Source organism: Oryzias latipes, chromosome 17, assembly GCF_002234675.1.
Source record: "Oryzias latipes chromosome 17, ASM223467v1".
Lineage (NCBI taxonomy): Eukaryota > Metazoa > Chordata > Actinopteri > Beloniformes > Adrianichthyidae > Oryzias > Oryzias latipes.
Window position 1 is genome coordinate 18,054,114 of NC_019875.2, and position 26,413 is coordinate 18,080,526.

The following is a 26,413-nucleotide window of genomic DNA, read 5'->3' on the forward strand; positions in this document are numbered from 1 at the left end:
AAAAGAGGAAAATGAAGACATGCATCTAGTCATCTACAAGTGGATTCATCAGAATGGAGCGCAGCAGAGAGCTTCTGTCTTGCCGTGGTAGCTTCTTTTGCATCTACGTCTGATTCACAATGCTTAAAGAAATACTGCCATTTTAAGCTTAATTTTCTTTATTTATGTATCTAACATAAGAAAAATGACATGAACATGTTATTCCATAGGAATCCCATATGCACACATTGATTTGGCATATTTTACATGTGCAAAATCCGGAGCATATGGAAAAGCATAAAATGTTTTTTTATTTTTATTTTACTTCCCTGGCTCATAAAACAGCACACAATTAGGCTTGCTGTTGCACCGCCCAGCAGGCGCAGGTCAAATCTCTGCTTGGAAAGGTTCTGCAGGGTTCTCACTCTGCCTGCTTATGAAAGATGAGCAGCCCACGAGCTCCAGCAGCTCCGTTTTATGTCCAAGAGCGCTCAGCGGTCAAAAAGGCGGGGTCAGTCGCCTTTGCTGGCCTTTCCTTCACATCAGCCTTTTGCACTTTTCACATGTACAGTACTTTTTCATCTACAGCTTTCCACTGACATCACAACCACATCAAACTGGCAGCTCATGTGGGGAAAGTGAATGCGAAGCTTTATCAGACGAAAAAAAAAAGGAATATTCTGTCCAGGACTAACACTTCACCCCAACCACTATAAAGGGTTTGAAATTCTTTACATTTAGATAATTTTTATGGTGCAAACCTTTGCTGCAACCAGCAAGAAAAAATATGAAGTGATGGGCTTTGAACAAATCATTCTGCCCTTGTACATAGTTGTGTTTTTTTTTCTTTTTGTTTACCTTTGTATCAGCTCAGGTTATATTTTGGAAATTAAGTAAATCCATCACCTTTTTTCTTTGCAAAGCCCCCTGGCTTGCAGAAAACACGCACACAAAAACAAAAAAACAAAAATCACAGGTCGACGGGGCTCCAAGAGACTGCTTTGATTATCTTTTTTTCTTTTTTCTTTGCCTCTGACCTGGCAGTGTGCCCCCTCACGCAGAATAATAGGAACTAAAGCCATTCTCTTTTTGCCGAGACATCAGTGAGCCATAGAGAGCCGTAGGAAGTGATTTCCATGTTAATGGGAGTCTTCCCAGCAGCCACTAAACCTTTCTTTCCTTCCCTTTTCCCTTCACCGTTGCTTTTTCTGCTCCTTTCTGCTTTGTACCTTTCTTTACCACTTGTTGTCCCCGAGGATTTCTCCTTTCTGCTTCTGTCTTTTGCCTCTCCAGCCTCTGTTTACTTCTTTCTTCCTCTCTCTCCCACTCTCCTCTCACGCTCCTTTCTGTCAAGCCTGATGAATGGAATTGCTGGACTGAGCAGCACATTTTTAACAAGATGTGGCGAGCCTCCCATCATTGTGTGTTAAGAAGTGTGTGGGATTTTTGTGTTTTTTTTTGTACATTTGTGGAAAGCCTGCCTCTTGAGATGTAAATGTGTCAAATTCTTCCATTAGGATTTTTTAGTGACACAGCTTTTTTTTTTTTTTTACATTTTTTTGCTGGTTCCTGAGTATTTAGAATGATGTGAGGAGCAGTCAGCTCTTCCTCTGCCTCCCCTGACCTCCCCGTGCTCCTAACTCTTGTCCCAAGGCTTCTTAAAATGCAGTCGGAAATGGGCCATTGCGCCATCTTCCCTTAGAAATCCATCCGCCGTACTGTCTCTGTTCGAAAAAAGCAGTTGTAGGTAAACTATAACCCTTTCAGTGTTCCAGGCTAAACTTTTGTCAGGAATCGACAAGAACAGTCAGATATAAAGCAGCTGGGGGATCTGGAGGGGTTGACATGACGCTAAGATGGACCCTGCAGGGCCTCGGGAGGAGTAGGAGGAGGAGGGGGGGGGGGATCTGTAGCTTCCAGCTGTTTACAATGAGCCAAACAGGAGCTGCTGGTTGTATGAAGGGAATGCAAAAACTGCCACTGCAAAAAAAGTCAAAAAGATGTCCCAACCATCACCCGTTTCCCATCACTGTTAAAGATAAAACGTTACAAAAAAAAACAGTTTTTCAGATGAAGATATTATGCCTCTGATGGCGCACCTGCACGATCAATGTTTTCCGGAAATCCTGTGAGGTTTGGCTCGTTGGAACTGTTGAACTTGCAATTATGAGTTCAGTTCTCTCCAGGCTCATTTTGCTACACGGCATGTAAGCAGAGAAAAGTGCTTTGCATAAAACACAGTAAACAGCGAGGAGGGGAGGGCTGGTTCAAAATCTAATCCATTACACACACACACACCTACACACACACACACTGAACATGTACATCAGCAATAAACACAAAAACAACATTAACATTTTTGAAAAACATTACTCACATAATTAGTTACCTGAAAGCAAGATATTGTCATTTATTTCATTCATGTTTTGTCATTTAAAAGTGTTGTGAGGCATGCGAAGAGACTTATATATTTTATTATTTCATTTATGGTAACAAATATCTTTGCTCCGAAGTTTATCGTATGAAAAACATAGACTGGTGCCTATAAGTCGCACTGGAGTATAAGTCTCACTTTTTTGAGAATTTTATGAATGCGGCAACAATATTGGACATTTTCTTTTGAACGGGGAATCAAAACAAGGAAATAGATAATAATATACTGAATATTTGCACATCTCACTACTGTAACCATTTTTAGCTTCATGAAACATTGGAGGAATGTAGTATATTAGCGTAACATATGAACAATTACTCAGATTACCAGAGCATATAGAGCATGCCAACAAATCAACTAAACTCTTTATATCACTTCAAATCCATGAATCTGGTGAATTCTTTATGAAATTAGATTTGTTCCAGAATTATTGTCCAACTGGAAAAAGGTTTTGTTACTGTAGACAACAAATTGTACCTGTAATAAGGCATTTGTGCGTCTTAAAACTGTTTCAAAACTGTAGAAAAAATGTGTCCAGCCATAAAAATACATCGTCTGTATCCAAAACGTCCAGTGCATGTACGTTGATCTACATCCACAAAACCAAAGATACAAGCACACTTCTGAATCAACCAACCAACAGCCTTTACTGCCACCCAATCAGAATGATGCTTCAACCAGCCAATCAACTGGTTCAAGCAGGCAACAGCAAAAAAAAAAGCAAAAAGGAAATAAACAAAATATGTAAGTAATGTATTTCATCACGGCATTGCAAATAGAAAAAATAAGTGTTTATTATTATTTTTTTTTTCAGGACATTCTGACAATTTTTTTTCTTTGTCCCTGTTATGGATATCATGTATCTGATTGGCTGGTCCAAGCAGCACACCGATTGGGTGACATTTTTGAGAAGCAAAAGAATTGTACTTGTAACAAATTTTTTTATCGTTTTACAGACGTACAAATGTATTTTTATAGGTACAAAACTATTTTACGGACGGACAATACTTTTGCCAAAAAAATCTAACTTCATAATTCTTCCTCCTCTGTGTCGTTTTTGAGCAAATCTGCTAAGCCTGGCATGCGACTGAGCGCTGCTTCTTCTTTTGCATTGATGTCTGTGGCAAATAATAATCTACACACCTACAGCCCCCTCTAGTGGTTGCTGCGATTTATTAGAAAAAAAATCAAATCTACGTCGCACCTTCTGCCAAACTATGCAAAAAAAAAAACAATGTGACTTATACTCCAAAACATTCGATTCTAAAAGCTGCATAAAACTTGAGATGACGAAAAAAGTAAATTATTCTGCAAATTAACTGCAAATCTGCCTACAAACAACAACAACCAAATAAATGTTAAGAAATCAACTGTTGACATAAGGAACACTTAGACTCAAATGTCGATAATGTTACCTCGCTTTGCCATTAACACATTTTATAAGTTTTATTTATTTATTTATTTATTTATTTATTTTTTTGCGAGCAGATGCTACAAGCTGTTGCAGCTCTATGTGAGGAATGTGTGACAGTTCCTGCTGCATACCAAATACCTGCTGCCCAGTGCTTCCTGATTCTCCCCTTTATAAACCTTTCCAACAACAGGTTTTCAGGCAGTCGGTGAAGGTGTCCTGTAGACGCATCCACCGCCCTCCCGGGGAAAGATATAACCTTGTGCAAAGCAAATGTCTAATATTCTCTTCATACCTTTCACATAAATTGCTACCTTGTGCCAATGCCCTCTTGTCAACGCAGATGCAGTCGACTGTGCAGCTCCAACCGGAGTCAAGCAATTTTTCCCCCCTATGTGATTGCAAATACTTTGGAATTTGTTTCCTTTCTAACCTACATTATATAAATCATGGTGAGAAGAGAGAAGGTAGATTTTAAATTCCACATTCACACCAAATCTGTTTAATCTATTTGGTAGCGTTGAAGCTCGTGCTGGTTTGCGGCGCCTTCCGTCCGTGAAACCAGGGTTCGACTCCGGGCTGCTCCCTGTTCCCTTCTCTTCCTCTGCCGGTTCCAAGCCCGGTTTGAGAAGGTTGCGTCAGGAAGGGCATCCGGCGTAAAACATTGCCAAATTTACCATGCGACTTGTTCGCTGTGGCGACCCCTGATGGGAGAAGCCGAAAGTGGAAGGTAGCGTTGAATTGGAAGTATAAAACAAGGCAGACAAAAATCTCTGTGTAGTCAGAATGTTTGGTAATATGAGCTACAAAATGTTGCCATGTCTGTGGGATTTCATGCATTTGTTTCAAATATATATATATATATATATATATATATATATATATATATATATATATATATATATATATATATATATATATATATATATATATATATATATATTTTTTAATCTCCATAATTAAATATATAAATTATGCAAATCGTTCCTCTTCCAAACCCCAACATTGAGTAAAGAGAACCAATTAGCCCGCAGTCTCCTATTTCTGATGAAACTGAAACTATTAGAATTTTACTGTTTTTAAATAATGTGAGCTTTCTTTTAATGCATGTTTTTTTTTTAAGCTGCATTTCAAAAAAAGTTTCAAAACATTTGCTTTTTCTTCAAAAAAAGGTTTACTTCTTGTTGTGGTAGTTACATTTTTGATGGAAAAAAACCTGAGCAATACCTTTTCTTAAAAATGTATTTCTTAACTTAAATAACAAATAAACCTATACGAAATCATGAATAAACAACATATAGACAAAACAAACCAAATGACAGCATTGCACACTGCCAGTTGTTATTATGACTCATTTTAGAATAAAAGAAGAGATCTTTTTTATGTTTTCATGTTTTTTTTCTCATCTGTTTTAATTGTTTCTGTGGATCGTGTGCTATAGCCTCTTCCTAAAAAAAAGAATCCTCCAAAAAGGCAGCACAATTTAAACCCAAATTTATATTTTTTGTAAAACTTAGATATTCAAAGTGTTTGAAATGAAGATAAAGCCATGTTTGAAAAGATGAACTCTTTTGTGGACATTCAGTTAAAAACCCGTCTTTCCAACTCACCTGCTGACTGCAGAATCATGTAGAACTTTGACTGCTGGGATCATCTCCACTCAAACAAAACTTTTCATCTCAGTCTTAACTTTTTTTTAGGAGTTTTACTTTAAAAATCTTAGATTTTGATGCATTTGCCAAAATGCCAATTATTCAGAATCCCAACTAAAAGCTTAAACAGTTTCATGCACACAAGCCTCTGAGGCTGAGGTGGTTTACGTGACCACTCCAATGAAAAGTTTGCGTAAATTTGTGTTTCGGGCTTCCACGCTACAAGTGTTTTGAGGCTCTACTTACGAAATGCAGTGATTGGATGCACGTTAAAAGTTAAGCCAGTTGAACTTCAATTGAACCAATAACGAACTTGGATTTAGTGACGTATGGATGGCGTATCTTTTTCATTCATGGTAGTGCCAACCGTTGGAAAATTGATCATAAAGGAGAAATTAATAATTGCAGGTTGTACCCGGCCAGAGTTCTATGAAAGAGCCTGGATTAACAATGGCGAGATTTACAATGGCGCTTTGACATTTTGCACCAATCCTCTTCTAGCTGCACTAGTATCAGGTAGCGACAGTCCAGTGTGAACACCATGCATGTTCAAGACCTGGCGTTTAGCTGGTTCCCGGTGTGAACGTACCATAACACTTAGTTATCATTTGCAGCAGCTTCACAGCTATTTGCAAATTAAGGTCTCTAAATTAGTTTAGTTTACACAATAAACATATATATTAGTGTAATTATGCATCAAAGTACGTTGGCGCTTTAATTTACCATCTATTTGTGAGCAAAAATTAAATAAAGGGGGAGGAGATTTTTTCATAGCTGGAAATAAATTGGGGACGTTAAGGGGTTTAATGAAATTGTTTGCCTTCTTCATTTAGTTTTCTGTTCAGGTTTGGTTCCAGGTTTTCTGCTTCCCTTGTGTGTCAACCAACTGCTTAGTTACTCTTCCTCAGTGTACTGCGAAACTTTCTCCCTGATCCTTTTACCTTTTTTTTTATTTTTCTCAAATTTTCCTGATTTTTCTTTTGCTTTTTATACGGTTTAAGTTTATTTAACAAAGTCTGGTTCCTGCTCAGAAGCCTCATATCTTGCATCCTACATCACCAAGAACCATCATTGATCTTTCTGTTTCTGAATAGCCTTATATAGAGGTCTCAATGTTTACATTTCTATTCTTGTGTGTATTTCTTCCCTTCATTGGAGTGAACAAACCCCTGTTTTAGCCTTTTCCCAGTCTGAGAGAACATAATTGCACAAGCTGACTAATTTCATTTAGTGGGAATGCTCTGTTGTTTATTTGTGAAAAGTAATAATGATTACTATGATAACACAAACAATTAGCTAATAGATAATAATTTTCAATAATTGTTTTCTTCCTAATTAGGTTTTACATCAGGAAAGCCCAAACAGTACAGGCAGCAAATTAAATAAAGGAAGAAACTAATTAAAGGTGACTAATATTCGCAATCCTTTTTATTCTTATTTTCCTCCCTCTGTCCGTGTGTTTTCTCGCTCCATATTAATATTTCATCTAAAGTTCAGTCGTTTCTGCTTCGGTAGACAATAAAATCACTGCTGGAAACATTGCTCTGGGTCACATCTCTATTTTTTTTTCCTTTCTGCTTCTCTCAGTTGCATTTATTATAGATTTTCTTTTCTTTTTTTTGGTTCCCTTTAGCTCGTCCAGACATTTGTCTGGTTGCTGTCGTCCCTCTCAATACCTGGCAGGTGAAGGCAAATGTCAGCAGGGACTCTAACTGGTTTTAAACACTTAGGAACTCTCTCCCGCCTTTCTTCCACATCAGTCAGTCATTCTGCCAGGCAGGTAGCCGGTCTGCCCACCACCTTGTCATTGTATCATTTTGTCAGCTTCTGCGGCAGTCTATTCAAAGACCCGCTCCGATGGTGTTTCTAACACATTCTAGTGGCATTTTTTCTCTCACAATGAATGAAGGAAATTAAGCTGAAGGAAAAAATTGCATTTTTGGATATTTCTTTATTCAAATCGTTTGTGGATCAGGCCATTGGAAAAAGCTAGTAGGTGTGACTTCGAAGTTACTACGGCAAGCCACAAGCTCACTTCTGCACTTCATCCTGATGCTTTCGCTCGTAGATGTCTTTGTTTTTCCTTGAGCATGTATCTCAAAACTGTACGGCTGGATAGCTCTGATTAAATAATCTTAGGGATGGGAATAATAAAGATGTTTTTGTGATACATGACATACATGTGCATGAAATAGTCATATAGCGGTAGGCTATGGGTAGATGCCGTCTTTATTCTGGAAGGAGAAACTCAGTCCATAGATGGATAAAGCCCAGAGCCTGGATGCTAATGGTGGCTGAGGGCCAGTCTATTCCTTAATCTAATGCAATGTTATTTATATAGCCCAATCTCACAACACAGTTGTCTCAATGGGCTTCGAAATTATTGTACAAAAACATGGAATCAGCCATAAAATATGAACAATAGATAACAGACCCTGGACATTCCTGTCCTTAGAGCATCCTTCTTGGTGTAGAAAATTTCAGATAAAAAAACAGATTATGTGGGGGTGGGAAAGAAACCTCAGGGGTGTCCACATGAAGCAGGGATCCTCTCCCAGGACGGACAGGCGATGTACCAGGACTGTTAAAGAAGAATTAGCTTATCTAGTTCTTCTAGATGGAGCTGGGGGACAGCTGGGGACGTGACGTGACGAGACGGAGGCGAGGTCCACGGCCAAGGACAGAACACAGACGATCTACCTGGAACTTAGTAATGGTCTAGGTGGAGAATGGGGCGGCAAAACCGTATAGAACAGGGGTGAGCAAACTACGACCCAGACGATCAAACTGTTTAATCTGGCTGGCCAAAGTGGTACAGATGACACTGAAAATGCTTATTAATGTTTTCCTTTCCCTGTAATTCTGGTTTAAACCTATAGAAGGTGGAAAAATGATTCTGTGTTCATTTGGTGTTGAAAGATGTGTTGTTTTTCTGACGTTCATGTATGTTTTCCAAGTCAAACAGTAATCATTCCAATCATTCCAACAACACATGAATGCAGCATTTTTCTAAATTTGCGTTTTCCCCGATGGACATAAACCCATCGGTGTAATTGGCAATAAATGAGAACAAAAGCCATAGTTTAAAAAAATCGTTTTTTATCCATATCAAATGTTTTTATTCAAATTCCATGTTATTCCTGTCACCAATGAGATGGATTGCTAAAAAGCTTCGAGCATCTCCTCCTGGTCCGGCCTTTCTGTCAAATTTTAGAAGCCTTTTTGGTCCATGAGTGAAAAAGTTTGCCCACCCCCCGCCTAGAATGTTGAAATATAAATATGATTGTGATTGGCTGAGAAAAAAAGGCGGGAAATTTAGCTATTGGTTTAGAGTAAAGGCTTATGATGAGTGGCGTCTGGAGTGAGTAACGCAAGAACCCAGCTTACCCGGAAGGGAGGTACATCAACCTTGTCAAAGAAATGCCAAAGCTCAATTTTTGTTGCACCGCTAATGTCAGCTTGGGGTTGTAAGGGGCTGTAAGCTAGAGGGAGAGCATGTGCACAAAGGGATGATGGTAATTGGCAGCGGGCTTACGATGTGCCAACAGTCCCGCCCACAACATAGAGGCATATTTTTAATGAACTCCTGCCGCTCTGCAGAAACTGTTCTAGAAAACGACACAAGGTTTTTTGATTTAGGCTAAAAATATCATAATCATAATAAAAAAACAAAGCAGGAACACTTTTAAAATAGATCAAAAGATGATCAGAGTGGGACTTTAAAACATTCAAACCAGTTTTCATGGGCTCAAGCTCACAATTTTCACTGTAATACAGCTGGAATACATGAAAGATGGTCATGCCGTGTGTGATTTAAAAAAAAAAAGGGGACCTGGCATAAAACTCTGTTATGTTTACTGCATTACTTTCAAATTGATGCAGGGTTGAGTCGAATTTTGATTTCATTTGGGTGTATTTAGGTGCCTCGGTGAACCCGCGGCAGGATGAATGTGCAGCCATTCACCCCTAATGGATTAATGGACGACACACGTCCGCTCAGGCACACCCAGCATTTTCCTCCTGTGCATGGCACCGGCACCTCAGTAATGGCTAATGGCCTACCTCTCCGTACACGGCGAGTTTAACAGCAGCATGCGGCGCTTTATACCACTTGCCCTGGAGCTTGCAAAGAAAGAGATCGACTCTATTTCATTATTAACCCCTTAAGTACAGAGATACAAGGCTCTGCTTTCACTTTTTTCTCCCTTCTGTTTAATTCATTTCTTAAAGCATAAAAAAATAAATCTCCATTAAATGGCGATTGGAGCATTTTCATTTCCCGTTTTAAACATCAGCCCCTCTCATTGTCTCTTCATGACCCTTAAATTGCACTGTGCTTGCCTTGATCCAGCCTCCCATCTTCCTGGCCTTTTCCCTTAAGCCCTCTTGTGCATAAGTGCTTTGGTGATGGACTCCACTCTAAATGGATGCAGATTTTATTCAGGCTATTTTCACAACCGCTGCATGCACGCATGCCAGCGAGACATATTTTTTAATAACTCCTCCGACTCAAAGCTTTGCAACACCCCGAGAAACCTCTCCCCACTACATCAGATAAGATGTGAAAGAGTTGCATCTTTTTCTCAGCTTTCAAAGTACTGACCCCAGTCCTTTACTTCTCTTCAAAAAGTTTTCTTTTCCCCCTTGCTGTTTTTTTTCACATTTCTGTTCATTTATGTGTGCTTTTGCAGCCCCCCTCCATCTTCCTCCACAATCTCTATACAACTGTTTGCTAATTTAAGCCCTTCTTCTGCACTTTGAAAACCTGTAACAAACCGTGGTCTCCCTAATTAACACACAGCACCTGTCATTCTGCTAAATTCCCAATTAATCCCCTTGGCAGCGTGACCCCCAAATCATCCTATCACCTGCAAAGACTTGGCAGTCCCCAGCCGGTAAAGTCCCTCCACCGAGCCACAGTTTGACAGCAGATGCAGCTAATCTGTGCAACCTTTGAGACACTTGTTAAGACGTATATTTAAAAAAAAAAAAAAGTTTTTTCTTTTATCTGTTTAGTGAATTAGAATCAGCTCATTGGGAGCACTTATACTAAAACTATTGTGAAAAGGAAGTTTTGTACATTTTCCATGACATTGTGGTCTTTTGTAATATATGTGTGATATACTTAATTCATAATTGTTTCTTGTGTTCCTCATGCTTTGATGTCCGCAGATGTCCGTCGAGGGTTTTCGCCGACGGGTCCTTAAGTGGATTCCGTTTGGAGTTTGTGATGCAGTTTATGCGAATTTTACGCAGTTAATAAGCAATTATTATGTAAATCTTACGCAGTTGATTTTTGCAAGATGTACACGCAAATTCAAGGCTTTCCACATCCGTTCGACAAATCTCTAACAGACTTTCAGGCATGCACTACCAATGTATAACTCTTATATCGCACACATAGCACACATATCACATTAAAACTACGTAAGTGATGCACAAATCCCTAAAGAATTGCATATAAACAGCGCAATGATCAAACACAATTCATGTTCTACATTAATTTTTGGGTTCTTTGCGGGGTTTCTTCCTACTTCTTCCATGGTTTTAACGTGGTTCATTCGGGAAAGATTTGTGAACATTTCACGTAAAGACCACAACTTTTCCCACTTTTTCCATGTATGTTCAGGTATGAGCAATTTTCATCCATGCAGTATGGGCAAAATGTACATAGAGGTTGTTTGCCTTAGTTTTATCATGTAAATGGGGCATTTCTCTGATGATGGAGGACATAAGTAAAGAAAATTAAGCTTAAAATTGCATTTCTGAGTATTTCTTAGGTGAAATACTTGTAAATCAGGAGCAGACAAAAAAAATGCATTTGTAAAAGTTTTATAGGTGTGCCGTAGAAGCTACATATGTAGACTACTAGATTCACGTATGTCTTTGTTTTCCTGGTCCGAGCCGATAACTGGCTCAAAACTGTACAGCTGGAAAGCTCAGATATTGCTCGCCATTTCTGTTGCACCAATGATGTCAGGTCGGGGTTGCGAGAGGCTGTAAGCTACCTGGAGACAATGTAAACAGATGGATGATGGGAAGTAGGGGTGGGCTTACTCATCACCAACAGTCCCACCCAAATTTTAATGAAATTGCAGAAACTACATTTTAGAAAATGACCCAGATTTTTAGATTTGGGATAATCATAGTTAAAAAGACCACCGGGAACGCTTTTAAAATACATAATCGGAGGGAGACTTTAAGAATTAAAGGTCTTGCTAATGCCGTTACCCTGCAAACTGTGGGGACAGACCATCCATGCATTATCTCGACACATTCTGTGTTTTTATCTGATCCAGTTCTTGCTGCTTTTTTTGAGCTTCCTGATGTGAGCAATTCGTGACCCTGCCATTCACCTTTTACTTTCCTCTCCCCCTGGTATCCCTTGCTGGATCCATCTCTCCTCCCTGAGTCCATCACAGGTAGAAATGATGCACGGCTAGTGTTGCCAGCTGCTCTCCTGTGGGAGCAGAACGATGATAATGACTAAGGCTAGCCTTTTTCTTTCTTTCTTATACCAACATCACACCTCTTCTTGTCACTTAGGGTCTCCCAGTATGTGACAAGTGTGTATTAGACAGAGCTAAAGACTGTCTTCTGTTGTCAACGTGAAAACCTGCAACAGGCATTGCTGCGCCCCCACTTCACCACACAATCATCTAGATCAATAGAAACTGCCGTCTGACTTGTAAATAACTTTGCTAATTTGCTGTCTCATTAGCAACAGGCCTGTTTGTGTTCGAGCCGCCGCCGTCTGGTGTTGTGTCAGTCCCAGATGGTAGGCTGGGTAGTCACGCCACATAAACTGGCGTTTAGCATTGATTTATTGGCACTTTTTGTCCCTTTCTTGTTGGGCTGAGTCTTGTTGGGTCATGGGAGCTCCTCTGCACTCTTTGATGAGATGTTTATAAGATTTGTGCTGCTTTCAAAAGCTTCAAAAATTCATTGAAATTCATGTTTATAGCATGTGATGCTGGGAAAATATTACTCAGGCACAGTTTGATTGTTCAAAAGACATTTCTAAACATTCATTGGGATGTGGAAGTTTTTCTATAATTTAGTCTCAAATGCAGCAGGGGAGATCAAGCACTGGATACATAAAAGTTAGTACCTGGTTGGACCCCCTTTTGCCTTCAGAACTGCCTTAATCCTTCGTGGCATATAATCAACAAGGTACTGGAAATATTCCTCAGAGAGTTTGGTCCGTATTGCATGCTCAATCGGTGCTAAGGGGCCCAAAGTCTGACAAGAAAACATTCCCACACCGTTACGCCAACACAACATTGACAGTATGAATCGATGTTTTCATGTTGTTGATGCCAAATTCTGACCCTTTTATCCGTATCTAGCAGTAGAAATGGAGACTCATCAGGCCAGACAATGTGTTGATGAGCCTGTTTGAATTGTTACCTCAGTTTCCTGTTCTTAGCTGAAAGGAGTGGCAATCAGTGTGGTCTTTTGCTGCTGAAGCCCATCTGCCTCAAAGTTGGACGTGTTGTACGATCAGAGATACTCTTCTGCAGACCTCGGTTGGAACCAGTGGTTATTTGAGAATGATATATTGTTATATACTATATTAAAAATACAGTATTGTTTTGTATGGGTAGTCACACTTTAATTCATCTCATAGGTGAGTAACTACACTGAGGTCTTCACTCTGTGGACACAGGAAATTATTTTTTTTTTTCAAAAGTCATCTTTATGGACCTGGCCTTATGCACAGAAGGACCACTGAGCTGAAAACCAAATTTGTCACACTTGGTTTAGTCACATCAAACTATAACCATGAAATCTGATTTTCCTGACTGACTGCATAATGCACATTAGTGAAACGTTAATAACCTAATGTGCAAAATATTTATGTACAAGAAGCTATTAACGGCGGATATGAGTGGAAAAAGTCTATGAGAGGACATAATTTGTCTGTTAAACATTCCAGTGTTTAGTCTTTGTAAATAGATTACTACGTTTTTGTGTGTATTATTTAACTAAATTCAAGTATAATGTGCTTACCATTTAGTTTAATGAAAAAAGCATGTGTTGTTTCAGTCAATACTTGATGTTGGCAATTAGTTTTCCCCAAAATGAAATAAAGTTGTGATTTTTCATGATGATTTTTCATACAGAAACCTAGTCACTGCAGAAGTGAAATTGCCACATATTAAATATATTTTATGAACTCCCCATACAGTTTGTTTAAAATATGATTCAGCTGCCATGAATTTTTACAAATATATATAAAACAAAGAACAAAATACCTAATGTAATGGGGCTCTTTTTCAGCCAAGGGACCAGGATGACTGATCCGTGTAAAGGAAAGAATGAATAGGGCCATGTATCATCAGAGTTTGAGTGAAAACCCCCTACCATCAGCAAGGGCATTGAAGATGAATCATGGGTGGGTCTTTCAGCATGACAACAATCCCAAACACACTGCCCGGGTAACCAAGGAGTGGCTTCGTAGGAAGCCTTTCACGGTCCTGGAGTGGCCTAGCTAGTTTCCAGATCACACCACCATGGAAAATCTTTGGAGAGAGTTGAAAGTCTGTGTTGTCCAGAGACAGCCCTAAAAAAAATCTGCTCTAGAGGAGATCTATATGGAGGAATGGGCCAAAAATACAGCAACAGTTTGTGAAAACCTTGTGAAGACTTACAGAAAACATTTGACTTATGTTATTGCCAACAAAGGGTATATAACAAAGTGTTGAGTTGAACTTTTGTTATTGATCAAATTCTTATTTTCCATCATAATTTACAAATAACTTCTTTAAAAATCAGACAATGTGATTTTCTGGATTTTATCACTGCATTTAATCAATGTATCTAAGCCATAATGTCTAGGGCAGAGCATTAATAATAGCTAACTGGGTTTATGTGCAATGAAGCTAAATTATAAAAACCGATTTGTTCCACTTTTATTTCATGTGTCTTTTTGCAAATCCTCTGCCTTCTTGTGTGGGTGGCTGTTGTATCTGCAGCTGCTGCCACTCTTTTGAGGTTTTGGTGAGCTGCTTACCTAGACGTCTTTGGGATTGTACAGGACGCCCCCGTTGGTCTCGTTGGGAACTCTTCTAAAACAGATCAAAAGATGATCAGACGGTAATTTCAAAAATTGGAAACTTGGTTGCAAAAAGGATAAACGTGCATCTTCTTCTTCCACTTTCGGCTTCTCCCATCAGGGGTCGCCACAGCGAACGAGTCGCATGGTAAATTTGGCAATGTTTTACGCCGGATGCCCTTCCTGACGCAACCTTCTCAAACCGGGCTTGGAACCGGCAGAGGTAGAGAAGGGAACAGGGAGCAGCCCGGAGTCGAACTCGGGTTTCACGGATGGAAGGCGCCGCAAACCAGCACGAGCTAAACTGGCTCCTTAAAAAAAAAAAGGATAAACGTGCATATACTCTCAAAAAAATTTTTACACTACTAGTTACTGAGATTAATTTATTTCCTTTACTATCCTACTCATTTTATGTCAATTTATTCCAGTTATTTTAGAGTTTATGTGAATTTATTGGTAGTTAAATCAACTTGCTCATGCAAAATTCCTCTAGCACTATAGGATATTACGCAAACTTTCTGTCAAATAAGCCAAATGTACAGAACTGTAAAAATAAAGGAAGAAATAACTGCAACAGTGCAGCCTTGGAGGGTTGAAGCGGAGCTTCTGAACAAGTCCAGTCAAGCTGCAGGCAAGTGAACAAGATTAAAGTTGAGACTAATTACTTGGGTATTTGAATCTGCACATCCTTGGGTTAATGTTACATATAGGTTATTTTAATTCACTGAGGGATTTACATGAAAACATTTTTTTTTTTTTATGAACAGAGAGGTTTTAAGGATTTGGTGCCAAGGAACTTAAAGAGAAATGACACATCTTCCCTTTCTCATTGAATAGCCGCAAGGGCTGAGCAGTGGAATGCTTCACTTGTGCTGTCATCGTAAATGCGGACAAAATGAGCACAAGGTTCGCTATTTATAAAATGTGAGCCATTGAAGAATTACATCCAAGATCACATGGCAATCAGGGGGCACTGTTTTTAACCCGAATAATCATTTTTGAATAAAACTCCACTTATCATCAACACAGCCAGCCAAATGGGCAAAGATTTGAAAATCGTAGGTGTTGGATTAAATGTAACACAATTATCACAAAAACAAACAAAAAAAAATTCTACAAGATTTAAGCGTAGATAACCTTGACATGTCATTTATACATTAACGCCATCTATTCTCCTATTTTCTGTGCATCAATCATCCTTTTCAGGGTCACGGAGGCTGCAGCTTATCCCAGCTTTCATGGTATGAGAGACAGGGTGCACCCTGGACAGACTTCCTGTCCATCACGAGGCCATTGGAAGATAAACACGACAAAAAAGCATCCACCTTACCCCTGGGGACTATTTAGAACCATTAGTACACCTAAAATGGATTCGTGCAGATGTCGGAGTGACCCAGAGAAGCCCATGCTGAGATGTAAACGAGACTATTTTGGCTGTGGGGCAAAAGTGATAGCACTTTTCCAATGTAGCTTACCAGAGAGCTGAAATCACAGAAAATGCAGTCGGCTGCATAAATAATAAATAAATAATAGTAATTACATACAGTAAAATTATAAAGCAACAATAGCGCAAGCATAACATTGCATCTTTTCCACACTATAGGGCGCACTAGATTTTAAGGCACTCCGTCAATGAATGGTCTATTTTTAAACGTTTGTAATATATAAAACTATAGGTCTCTCAGTCAATCAAACTTTATTAGCAGCATTCTCAGTGATTCTAGAACTTATTTGTGACATGTCCGCCAAATTAGCATAATTACAAATGTCATTTGTTACAAAAACAGACTGGTACTCCGCAAAAGAAATGTTACTATGGCTGTGTCCAAATTGCCACCCTAACTACTAAAAAAAAACTGATATAGTCCGGCACTATATGTGCCCTGAATTTTAAAAGCAATTTGGACACAATGCTCACTACTTTTTTTTTTTTTTTTTTTTTTTTTTAAATTGAATCGATTTCACCAAGTTAAAATCTTATTAATATGTAATGATTATTTATGAGTACACTGTCTTGTGGAGATAAAAACGTTGATGGTTTAATAAAAAAAATATGTTTAAAACATTTTTTTTGGCAAAACTTGTTCAGACGCAATGCATTGTGGTCTATATTCACCGATCTAGTGAGCATCGATGCACACTGGTTTTTCGCAGACACTTCTGGGAAATTTCCAGGGCCCCTCGATTTGGGAATTGTAGATTCGGACAGCATTACAAAATAGTGATCGCACTAAATAGTGCACTATAAGGGTGGGAATTCTGACATTGCTAATGACTATGCTAACTACCAACGTTTAAGTAACAAAAGAAAAAAAATAGTTTTTACCTCTACATGCTAACTGCATTAGAGTATTACCTATTACTCCCACCACTGTTTGCAACATGCAGAAAAACAGACTGACTTGAAACTGCTAAAACGAAAGTAGTCACAGCAACAACAGGAACTGTTACTACTTTCGTTTTAGCAGTATCAAGTCAGCTATCTAACTCCTGACTTTGTTAGAAACACATAACAATAACAAATAAACAGTCCAGCATTGCTACATTAGCATATTCACAATAGCTGTAAATCCTAACCTTGTTTGCAACATGTAAAAAAAACAGTCCGACACTGGTTTGCTAGCCATATTAGTGTATTTACAACAACAAACACCTAAACCTGTTTGCAACATCAACAAACAAACAAAAAATGAGACTGATACGCCACCTATAGAACAAATGTTACAATGAATACGCTAATAACCAACCTTGTTAGCAACACGTAAAGAATAAACTGGCCAACAATGCTACATTGTAGGTGTGCTATTATATTCCCAATACCTGTTACTCCTGATCTAGTTTGGAACACGTAAAAAAACAGATTTACAAGCATTAGCCTACTGTGACTACGCTAACCCCCAAATGTTTTTGTTACACATAAAAAAACAAAAAATACAGTCCGACAGTGCTACATGCTAGCTGTGTTGTCGTACTTTTTTGGAATTCCATAAAGCACTCAGGATCATAATTTAAGTGTGGCTTATAGTGCAGAAAATATAGATTTAATAAAGGAGAAAAAGAAAAACACTTTCTGTTCAAACACACAAAAAAAAAACAACAGCAAAAAAATGTATTTTTCATGTTAGCAATTATGAAAAGCGAGGCTTCTATTGCAGATTCAACACCAACAAACTTGAAATAACAACAAGAAAAGACCTTGAGGGATGACTTTAGAATACTTTGATGTCAAACGGCAGCATAACCTCACATTTTGCTCACAGAATCCATCTGCCTGTGTTCACACTCATGGAGCCCTGTTGAAGGTTGACTATCTTTTATTCTGTCAACCCAGTGGGTTTGTGTGATGCTGTTCTCTCATGTTTACAGGTCTATCTGATCCCCTTAGCTTTAGCTGAGCAGATAACAGCTCTGTTTGAGTCAGCTGGTCTATTGGCTGTATTTGAGCCAAATACTGACATTTTGCCTTGTCCTTCTCCTTTTTTTCCACAAATGACTTCCTCTCATCTTTGTCAGACATGTTTTTTAAATTAAAAAGTCAGGATTGTAGTTCTTTTTTTAAACAGGTTATCTGGCACCTTCAATATATATTTCTAGCCTTATGCTATGTTCACACCAGACATGGGATTTGCGTTCAGTAACATGCTACACGTTGGTTCTTGAACTTAAGTATGTCTCATGGTGTTCACACTGAACTAGAAAGTAGGGACTTCTCCTTCTTTTTCTACTGTTTACTAGCACATGTCCGCCACCTACAGTTGGAAGAGACAGTGAGAAATGTGAAAGCGGTCAAAATCTTTCTCCAGACCAGGGGGCAAAGCATCATTAGAAATAGGTGTTAAAAATACCTACTGATATTTCATTCGTAATGACCTTCCACTCTGGTGTTTTGCCACCCTCCCAAAGTCTTGTGTTCCCCCGCCACCCCTCCATATAAAATGTTCTGGCTCCAGACTTTTTCTTTCACAGCTCTATTCCGATATGATAGACTTTGTGTTCAATAATTCCAGTCAGCCACAAACCGGAATTATGAATTTCTCCCCCATGATCAATTTTTTAATGGCTTACACGTCCGTGAACTGAAAGGGTCAAATTTCAATTGGTTTCATTTTTTATGTGTGTTCCATGGCAGCGTGTTTTGTACCCTGAAAACGGTCTTAAACATGTATGTAGCTACCATGAACAAAGCTTTGAATACACACAGGCAGTGTACTCGTGTTTACATAGACTTTTCATTGTAAATGGCCACTTTAACGCACCCTGCTCAGGGTGGTATGGTTCATAGAGCATTGTTGTGAAGTGTAAGGTCGGCTGCAGGACTTCTATAGTGCTGCAGTGAAATACCACCACCATGTTTTAATTTTGATGGCAGCACATATGAAATAGCCTGTTGTTTGTACTTTTGTTGGCTATGGCATATTCCTGTTTAACCTTATCTGTTCTGATTTTTATTTGTCTCATTTTAATTTAAACTTTTTTAGCCATTTTCTCTGCTACCTTCCTTAAAGCTTTCAATAACACAATTTTGGCACGCAAACGCATCCCAGCCCGTTCTCTCAATGCAGTTAAACTGAATGATGCTCCATCCAAAATGTTGTAAAAACTGGCTTTGGCGGGATGGATACATTCACAAATAGTACAAAGGCCAGAGCTAGAGTGAATAACGTGACAATTGCTATTGTTTCTTGCTGTTTTTAGGTATCTGGTCGTTCTCCGTCTCCGAACTGGCCATCCCGGGGGCAGAGATAGGACGCATCTCCGCGAGTGACGCCGACCTCTTTGAGAATGCCAGGATGGAGTACGCCATCTTGGAGGGGGAGTCTGGGGATACTTTCAACATCACCGGACTCAACCATGAGGCAGTCATTATCCTCAACAAGGTGAGATGAGGACAGACAGACAGATGGATGGATGGATGGATAAGAGATTTGTAAAAAAAGGGAAAGGTTACTGGACTTGTAAAGGTGGAGAGCACGTTCAGAGGCTGTCAAGGCGAGGAGGAACAAGATGATGATGATTCCACAGATTTTTTGCATCTAAGCACAGCTAAAAACATATTGTCTGAGCCAATTAAACTGGAATTACATGGGAATGCTGTGGCTAAACCTGTAAATTAGCCATTTTAGGGAGGATTTTAATGTAGCTAATGAGTATTCAACCAACCTTTCCTCTGTCTTCTATTAGGTAGATGATTTGATTACTTTTAACAAACTTTCTCTTTACTTGCTAGGAAGCAGCAACAACAACAAAAAAAAACATTTCCGTCTATTTTCAGCAAATGTAATGTAACATCTGTCTGAAAATCAATCACAGCATCCAAATGCAAATGTTTTCCTGTGGATTATTCAAGCAAATTACAGGATAAAAAAAAAAGTCTTTTGACCACCCCTTGAGGCGTTTTGACTGCTGGTGCTCAGTAAAAAGCTTACATGAACAGAGTGTGTCGAAGGATCAGCAAGTGCAGCTGGCTAATGGATCCATCTTTAGTGTAATGTTGGATTGTTTCAGTATCAAACAGGCATTCCTTAAAGTGTCTGTCATTCCTGGTAATCACTTTCCCATGAAGATGTCTGAGTACTGGGGGGGGGGGGGTGATAAGTGCTGTCAGTGTGGTATAACCGCCTGCTGAAGTACGCTTGTGTCCATACGAAGGTAGCGGCCCTACTGTGTGCTCATATGATACACGTGTACAACAAAGGAAGGCACCACTTGGGCGAACCTTATGGAGATGTGACACTTTCATTTCGAATGAACTCTTCAGATGTCTCTGTGGTGCGACAAAAAAAACAAAACCTATATATATATATATGTGTGTGTGTGTGTGTGTGTGTCCTTTTAATGTCAGACATTTCTCTGATCTGTGGACTGTGTGATTATGTCCTTGTTATGTATCTTGTCCTACATGCACTGCGGTTTGTTATGAGTGCAAGCCCAATTTCATTAAAATATAACAATGTTGGAGTCACCAGACTTCAAACGACATCTTTTCTTATTCTGCCAATTTATTTTCCTGAATTATAAATAAACACACCTCAGTGACGTGCGACAACACGACTGCAGAGAAAAGGCAGAATTTGGGACGATTTCAGTTACTCCAACTGAATTATTTTGCAGCTTTCCTAAATTTTGCACCAACAAATTATAAAAAGAAAACATTTGAAAATATTTTACTTTGCTAGACAGTTTAGAAAATACAGTTTCATGGAAATTATGGAAATACAGCTTCATGGAATATTACTAATTTTACTCTGATACATCTACAGCAGGGGTTGCTCACACTTTTTTGGCATGTGAGCTTCTTTTGAGACGACAATGTCTTAGAGATCTACCTACCTACCTACCTACCTACCTACCTACCTACCTACCTACCTACCTACCTACCTACCTACCTACCTACCTACCTACCTACCTACCTACCTACCTACCTACCTACCTACCTACCTACCTACCTACCTACCTACCTACCTACCTACCTATATATATATATATATATATATATATATATATACCTGTCTCTAGAGGAACTTCAATTATTGTCTCGATGAAAATAAGAAAAATCAGATTGTCGTCCATGTTGGTTAAGGACTCCACCACCTGAACATGTCACCAACACGTCATGGGCCAAAGTTGAACTCAACTTGTCCTCTTTGCCAAAGTTTGTATATTTAAAATCTGGATGCGCCGAGACACTTAAAATGTGTTGCTGCCAGACCGCCACTCGTGATGCTCAAAACGTTTGTGCATTGAAATTGGACGCCATTTGGCATTTGGTGTGAACGCAGCCTCAGTCACAACTGCAGGGGGAAAATGGGCAAATCTCTCGGGGGCACACAGGAGGCTCACACAAAATCTTAAGATTGTAGACCAGCCAGTGAGCCAGTAGAGCAGAAAATGTTCATGCACATTTTTATTTCTGCGGTCATGCTGGGGGTGACATGTTGAAGGGAATTTTTACCCCCCTTACAGAGTGCGGACATGTTGCGCGCTACTTTCCCTGCAGCCTGACTGTTAGAAACGACGGTACTTGACAATCAGCGCGTAGTTTGTGTGGACGTCCTACGGGTGTTCTACGGCATAAAGCAAAATCCTTTAAAACCTGGATTCCACTCATAAATATTTTTATCTGATAAAGAGGCATATTACTGTGATAGTTTCTGCAGAGGAAAGAAACCTGAGACCTACTTTTTTTTTCATTAAAAGGGTTTTTGCTATATTTTGAGAAGTATTCTATGCTAACATGTTTGTGCTCATGAATGTACTTCTCATTGCATTTTTCCTGGTTAGTACCTGGGTGCATTCATCTTTCTGAGAAGGACATTGGGTGCTTTTGTAAACATGCAGTTATCTGCTCTCTAATATGAGCAGGGGATGCAAGAATGTGTGTGAGAGTGTCAGTTCACAGCCTTGATTCTTTTTTTTTTTTCTAATGTGAAATAAAAACAATCCACACCTGGAGGAAGCACGCAGAGCTGGATTTCATGGTCCTTTAAGAGATTTTCTGAAGAGTAGGAGAAAAGTGGGAAGAGGGTGTGAAGAAAGAAGCTGGAGGAAAGGAGGAAGTAGGGGAAAGAGAGAGGACCTGATGAAGGAGAGAAGGGCCGCCTAGGGAGGAGTGTTTAAATGAGGTCCTGTGAGGCAATGACAGCACAGAGTGCAGCGTAACAAGGGAATAAAAGTAAGGCGAAAAGAGCGAGAGATGTGGGAACAGACGAGGAGGGAAATACGGAGACGACAAGAGCTGCAATATCGGTGACAGCCTCACAGAGAAATAGTACAGCTGGAGACTGAAAAGCACAGGGGAGTACAGAAATATTCCTTCATACAGTTAAGTAAATCCATATTAAAAATGAGAATATAAAAAAAAAGGGGTAAAATAAATTCAACGGGGAGTCCCTTACAGGCTGGGAGTTCGGAGATGCCATTGCAAAAAATGTTAGCGATTCAAAGCGATTAGTGGAGGATGGTAGACGAGAAACGGAAAGGAAAGGAAAAATTACACGTACAGTAAATAAAAACAGGACACGTATCCCACCCACCAAATTCCTCCCACTGGATTCACACACAAAACAAAACACACAATATTAGTATTTCAACATGGTCTCCCTCATGCTGCTTTGTGCGGCTTTAATCCCTCCACAAAGGCACCAAAAGAGGCCGTAACGTAAATTTGACTGCTGCCAGGAGGGAGCTGTTTGGGGGTGTGTGGGGGGGTAATATTCAGGTTTCATCAGGGGGGATGCTGTAAGTTTGGAATGTGGAATATATGAGATGTATTCAGACAAAGTGAGGCATCAGTTTAATCAGCTGCAGAAAATTTTGAACGCTCTGTTTTCAAATTAAAAGAAAAAGGGTGAATATTAAAAAGAGAGAAATCCACTCACAAAATAATGTTTGAATGTCTAAAAAATTTAAAGTCCTCGGATAATATGGCTGGTGAGGAGGGTTGTAGAGGGTAGAGTAGTGGGGGGGTGGAGCTGTAGTTGCGCGGTGATCTCTGGGTTGCTTGGGTTGGGTGCCAGGGCTGGCTTGCGGAGACGGGGCTCCGGCTGGGTGGTGGGCGGCTCGGGGGTTCTCGGGCACCTGGCTTCGTCCTTGGCCTGTGTCCGGCGCCCGGTGGCCCCCATGGCTGCTGCCTGGTATGGCCAAGCACGCCTGTCCTGTGGCCTGGGGGCCCAGACGGCGAGTTCGCCTATGCCTCTCTGCGCCGGGGGGGCCCCCTACAGGGGACCCCTTTGCGCCTGGCTGGGTGGGTGGGCAGTCTCTCTTGTCCTTCTCCTTCTTCCATCCTCCCCCCCTCACATTCTTCCCCTCTCCCTCCCTACACACACTAAATGTAACACAGAAATAAGAAATAATAAAGAACAAAAAGGGGTTTCTACAAATTTACGCACTGGTTTTTCTGAGTTATCTAACCTTTTTTTGTGATGGTAAAACCTGTCCAACACAAAAGGCCTTCAGCTCTAATCTGTTTGCTCAGTTGTTGGACAGAACAAGTTAGAAGAAAAAAAAAAAAAAAAACTAGTTAAAGTCCCACTCCGATCGTATTTTGATCTCTTGTAAAAGCATTCCCAGTGGAACCCAGTGCAAATTAAAACAAAAACAAAAACAAAAAGTCATTTTCTATAGGACATAGTTTTGGAAAGCAGCAGAAGTTCATTCGAAATTTTTGGGTGGGATTGTTGGTGTGGAGGAAGCCCACACCCATTTCCCATTATCCATCTGTTTTGGACACTCTCTGGCTAGCTTACAGCCCCTCACACCCCAAACTAACATTTCTAGTGCAACAAAAAATGGCGAGTAATATCAGAGTTATCCAGTCGTACAGTTATGAGCCAGATACCAGCTCAGACAAAGAAAAATGAAGACCTACATGGGTCTTGTGGTCTACAACTGGATTAATGAGTATGGAGCAAAGCAAGGAGCATATTTTCTACCTCATAATCAAGCTTTTTTCCAACTGCATTTTTTCATCTGCTCCTACTTCACAGTAAATTGAACAAAGAAATACTCATGAACGCAGTTTTAATCTTATTTTTTCTTTATTTATGTCCTCCATCATCAGAAAATTCCTCAAGAAGATGTTTAAAAACACTTATTGCACTTATTTTAAACATAGTACATCACGGTGTTGCATAGGTTAGCTTTCATTTATAGAAAATAGTGAAGACAAGTGAATAAAAAAGGATTTCAGAGTCCTGACATTTTACCACAGTTCAGTTTATTTCTTACGTTTTTTAACTAAATCATTTACAATTCTTGCGATGTATTCCAGCTCAGTCCAGATTATCTCGATTGTGTTGTAATGTTCTCTTTAAGTGACTAACAGATTAAAGGTTTTTGGTGTAATTAACGCACTGAGCAAGCAACAGGTGACTGGTAGAGAGGAAAAGATTAGATGGAAACCTCCAGTGGAACCAGACCTATTGTGCAGGGACCTTTTAGTCCACCCAATGTCATAAATACAATATTGAAATAATAAACTAATAATAAACTGTATTTTTTTCCATCTGCTCCCGATTTACAACAATTTCATTTAAAAAATACTCAGAAATACAATTTTGAGCTTAATTATCTTAATATATGTCCTCCATCATCAGAAAAATGCCAAAATAACATGTGAAAAACACCAAAAACAAGTTTTTCATTGAAGAGGGTCTTCAAAAAAAAAGCGTAAAATTTGCACTAAATTAGCTGCCCCACGTTTTGCACTTTTACAAGAGTAGCGTTTTATTTTTGGGTCAAATTCACACACACTGCAATATCCTCTTTCTTCTTTTTTAAATTTTTTTTTAGTAGTCTGTTAGTTTTCACAGCGCGAAGATTGTAAATAGCAGACAGAGATGATCCGCGCGCCTCCAGAGAGGGAAAGATTTCCGAGCAGAACGATTTGTGTGGCCCGACAGTCGGCCTTGACCTCGATGGCCATCTCGCCGCTGTGGGCCGGATCTGTTTAACTGCTGATCTGCGGGAGGCACACACAGACAGAAGCACGCCACGAGCACGGAGGCGCACCTCCACAGTCAACAATACACTGCAGAGAGATATACACAAATCGATGTGACATACTTGACCTGGCTGCTCCGTCTCCATAAAGTGCAGGGAATGAAAGGGGGATGTGGCACTTTTTCTCTTTTTTTGTCCTTTTTTCTTTTTTTGGAGGATGGAAAGGAAAGCGAAGTTCTTGCTGTACCTCAGATGTGTCACATGGGAGGTGGGCGAGAGCTGCAGGAGGGTAACCAGCAGCTTAGGAAGAAAAAGAGACAGCTGTGAGGAGGCTTTTGGAGGAGCTCTGGTGATATCTGAAAAAAAAAAGACAAAATGGAGAAGACGAAAGCAAACTGAAGATGGAAGGCGTTGCTAAGAGAAGGCGAGGAAGCCACGTTCCATCGCCATGGATGACTGAGAGTTAAGCAGTGACGGCCAACTGGAGCTCGTCCATAACCCGAGTGTCGCCTGGAACTTTTGACAGCATTTTCCTGTCAGACTCACAGAGACCTCCAGCAAGAAAACCATGTTTCATCTTCTACAATCTGCACTGCTGCCCTTCTCCTCTTCCTCCTCTCATCTTCATGCTGTCTCTCTTCATGTCATTACTCTTTCTCTGCCTGCCAACTACAAATGCGAGGGGGGTCTGTGTCTCAGCTGGGAGTGGGAGGGGCAACAGAAGAAAAGAAAAAAGTCCTCCTCACCCCTCAACTGTCCATGACAGCAGAAAAATACACATTGATCTACATTTAAACTTTACTAGTCCCTACTTTTAATTAATTGTTGCAGCTAATAGTTTTTTCTTTTCTTCTTTTTAGTGGGTGTCTTTGTGTGTCCTTACGCTGCGGACTCACCAAGCGTGTGACGCCCATTTAAGAAGGCATTAAACACTTTCAGGCCATGGTGTTCACACTGGACACGCAGGGAGGGGCTTCTTGTTCTCTACTAGCGCATGTCCGCCACCTACAGTTGGAAGAGGCTTGGTGCGACATGTCTAAGCGATGCAAATCTCTCAAATCTGTGGTTAGCGCTCGTGCCCCACGTCAAGAAGGTCTGCGGTTCAAGTCCCTGCTGGACCAGAACACCGATAGGGGACGTTCCTGTGTGGAGTTTGCATGTTCTCCCCATGCATGTGTGGGTTTTCTCCGGGGACTCCGGCTTCCTCCCACTGTCCAAAAACATGCTTCATAGGTTAGTTGGTCACTTTAAATTTGTTTATAGGTGTTAATGTTAGAGTGCATGGGTGTGTGATTGTGACCCTGTGACAGACTGGTGATCTGTCCAGGGTGTCCCCTGCCTTCGCCTGCAAGTGGCCGGGATAGGCTCCAGCAGCCCCGTGACCCCAAAAGGGACAAAACGGTTAAGAAGATAAATGAATGAATGAATGAGTTCTATTC

The 26,413-nt window shown here is 40.0% G+C and overlaps 1 protein-coding gene across 2 annotated transcripts in view; it reads left to right on the plus strand.

Annotated features, from left to right (window-relative positions):
* Window positions 1–26,413, plus strand: part of cdh24 (cadherin 24) — a 246,994-nt gene that overhangs the window by 164,201 nt on the left and 56,380 nt on the right. For both annotated transcript variants that reach the window (XM_011486562.3, XM_020710942.2), the window contains one exon: window positions 19,230–19,411. In XM_011486562.3, coding sequence (XP_011484864.1) covers window positions 19,230–19,411 — 182 coding nt within the window. The remainder of the gene's footprint in view (window positions 1–19,229; window positions 19,412–26,413) is intronic.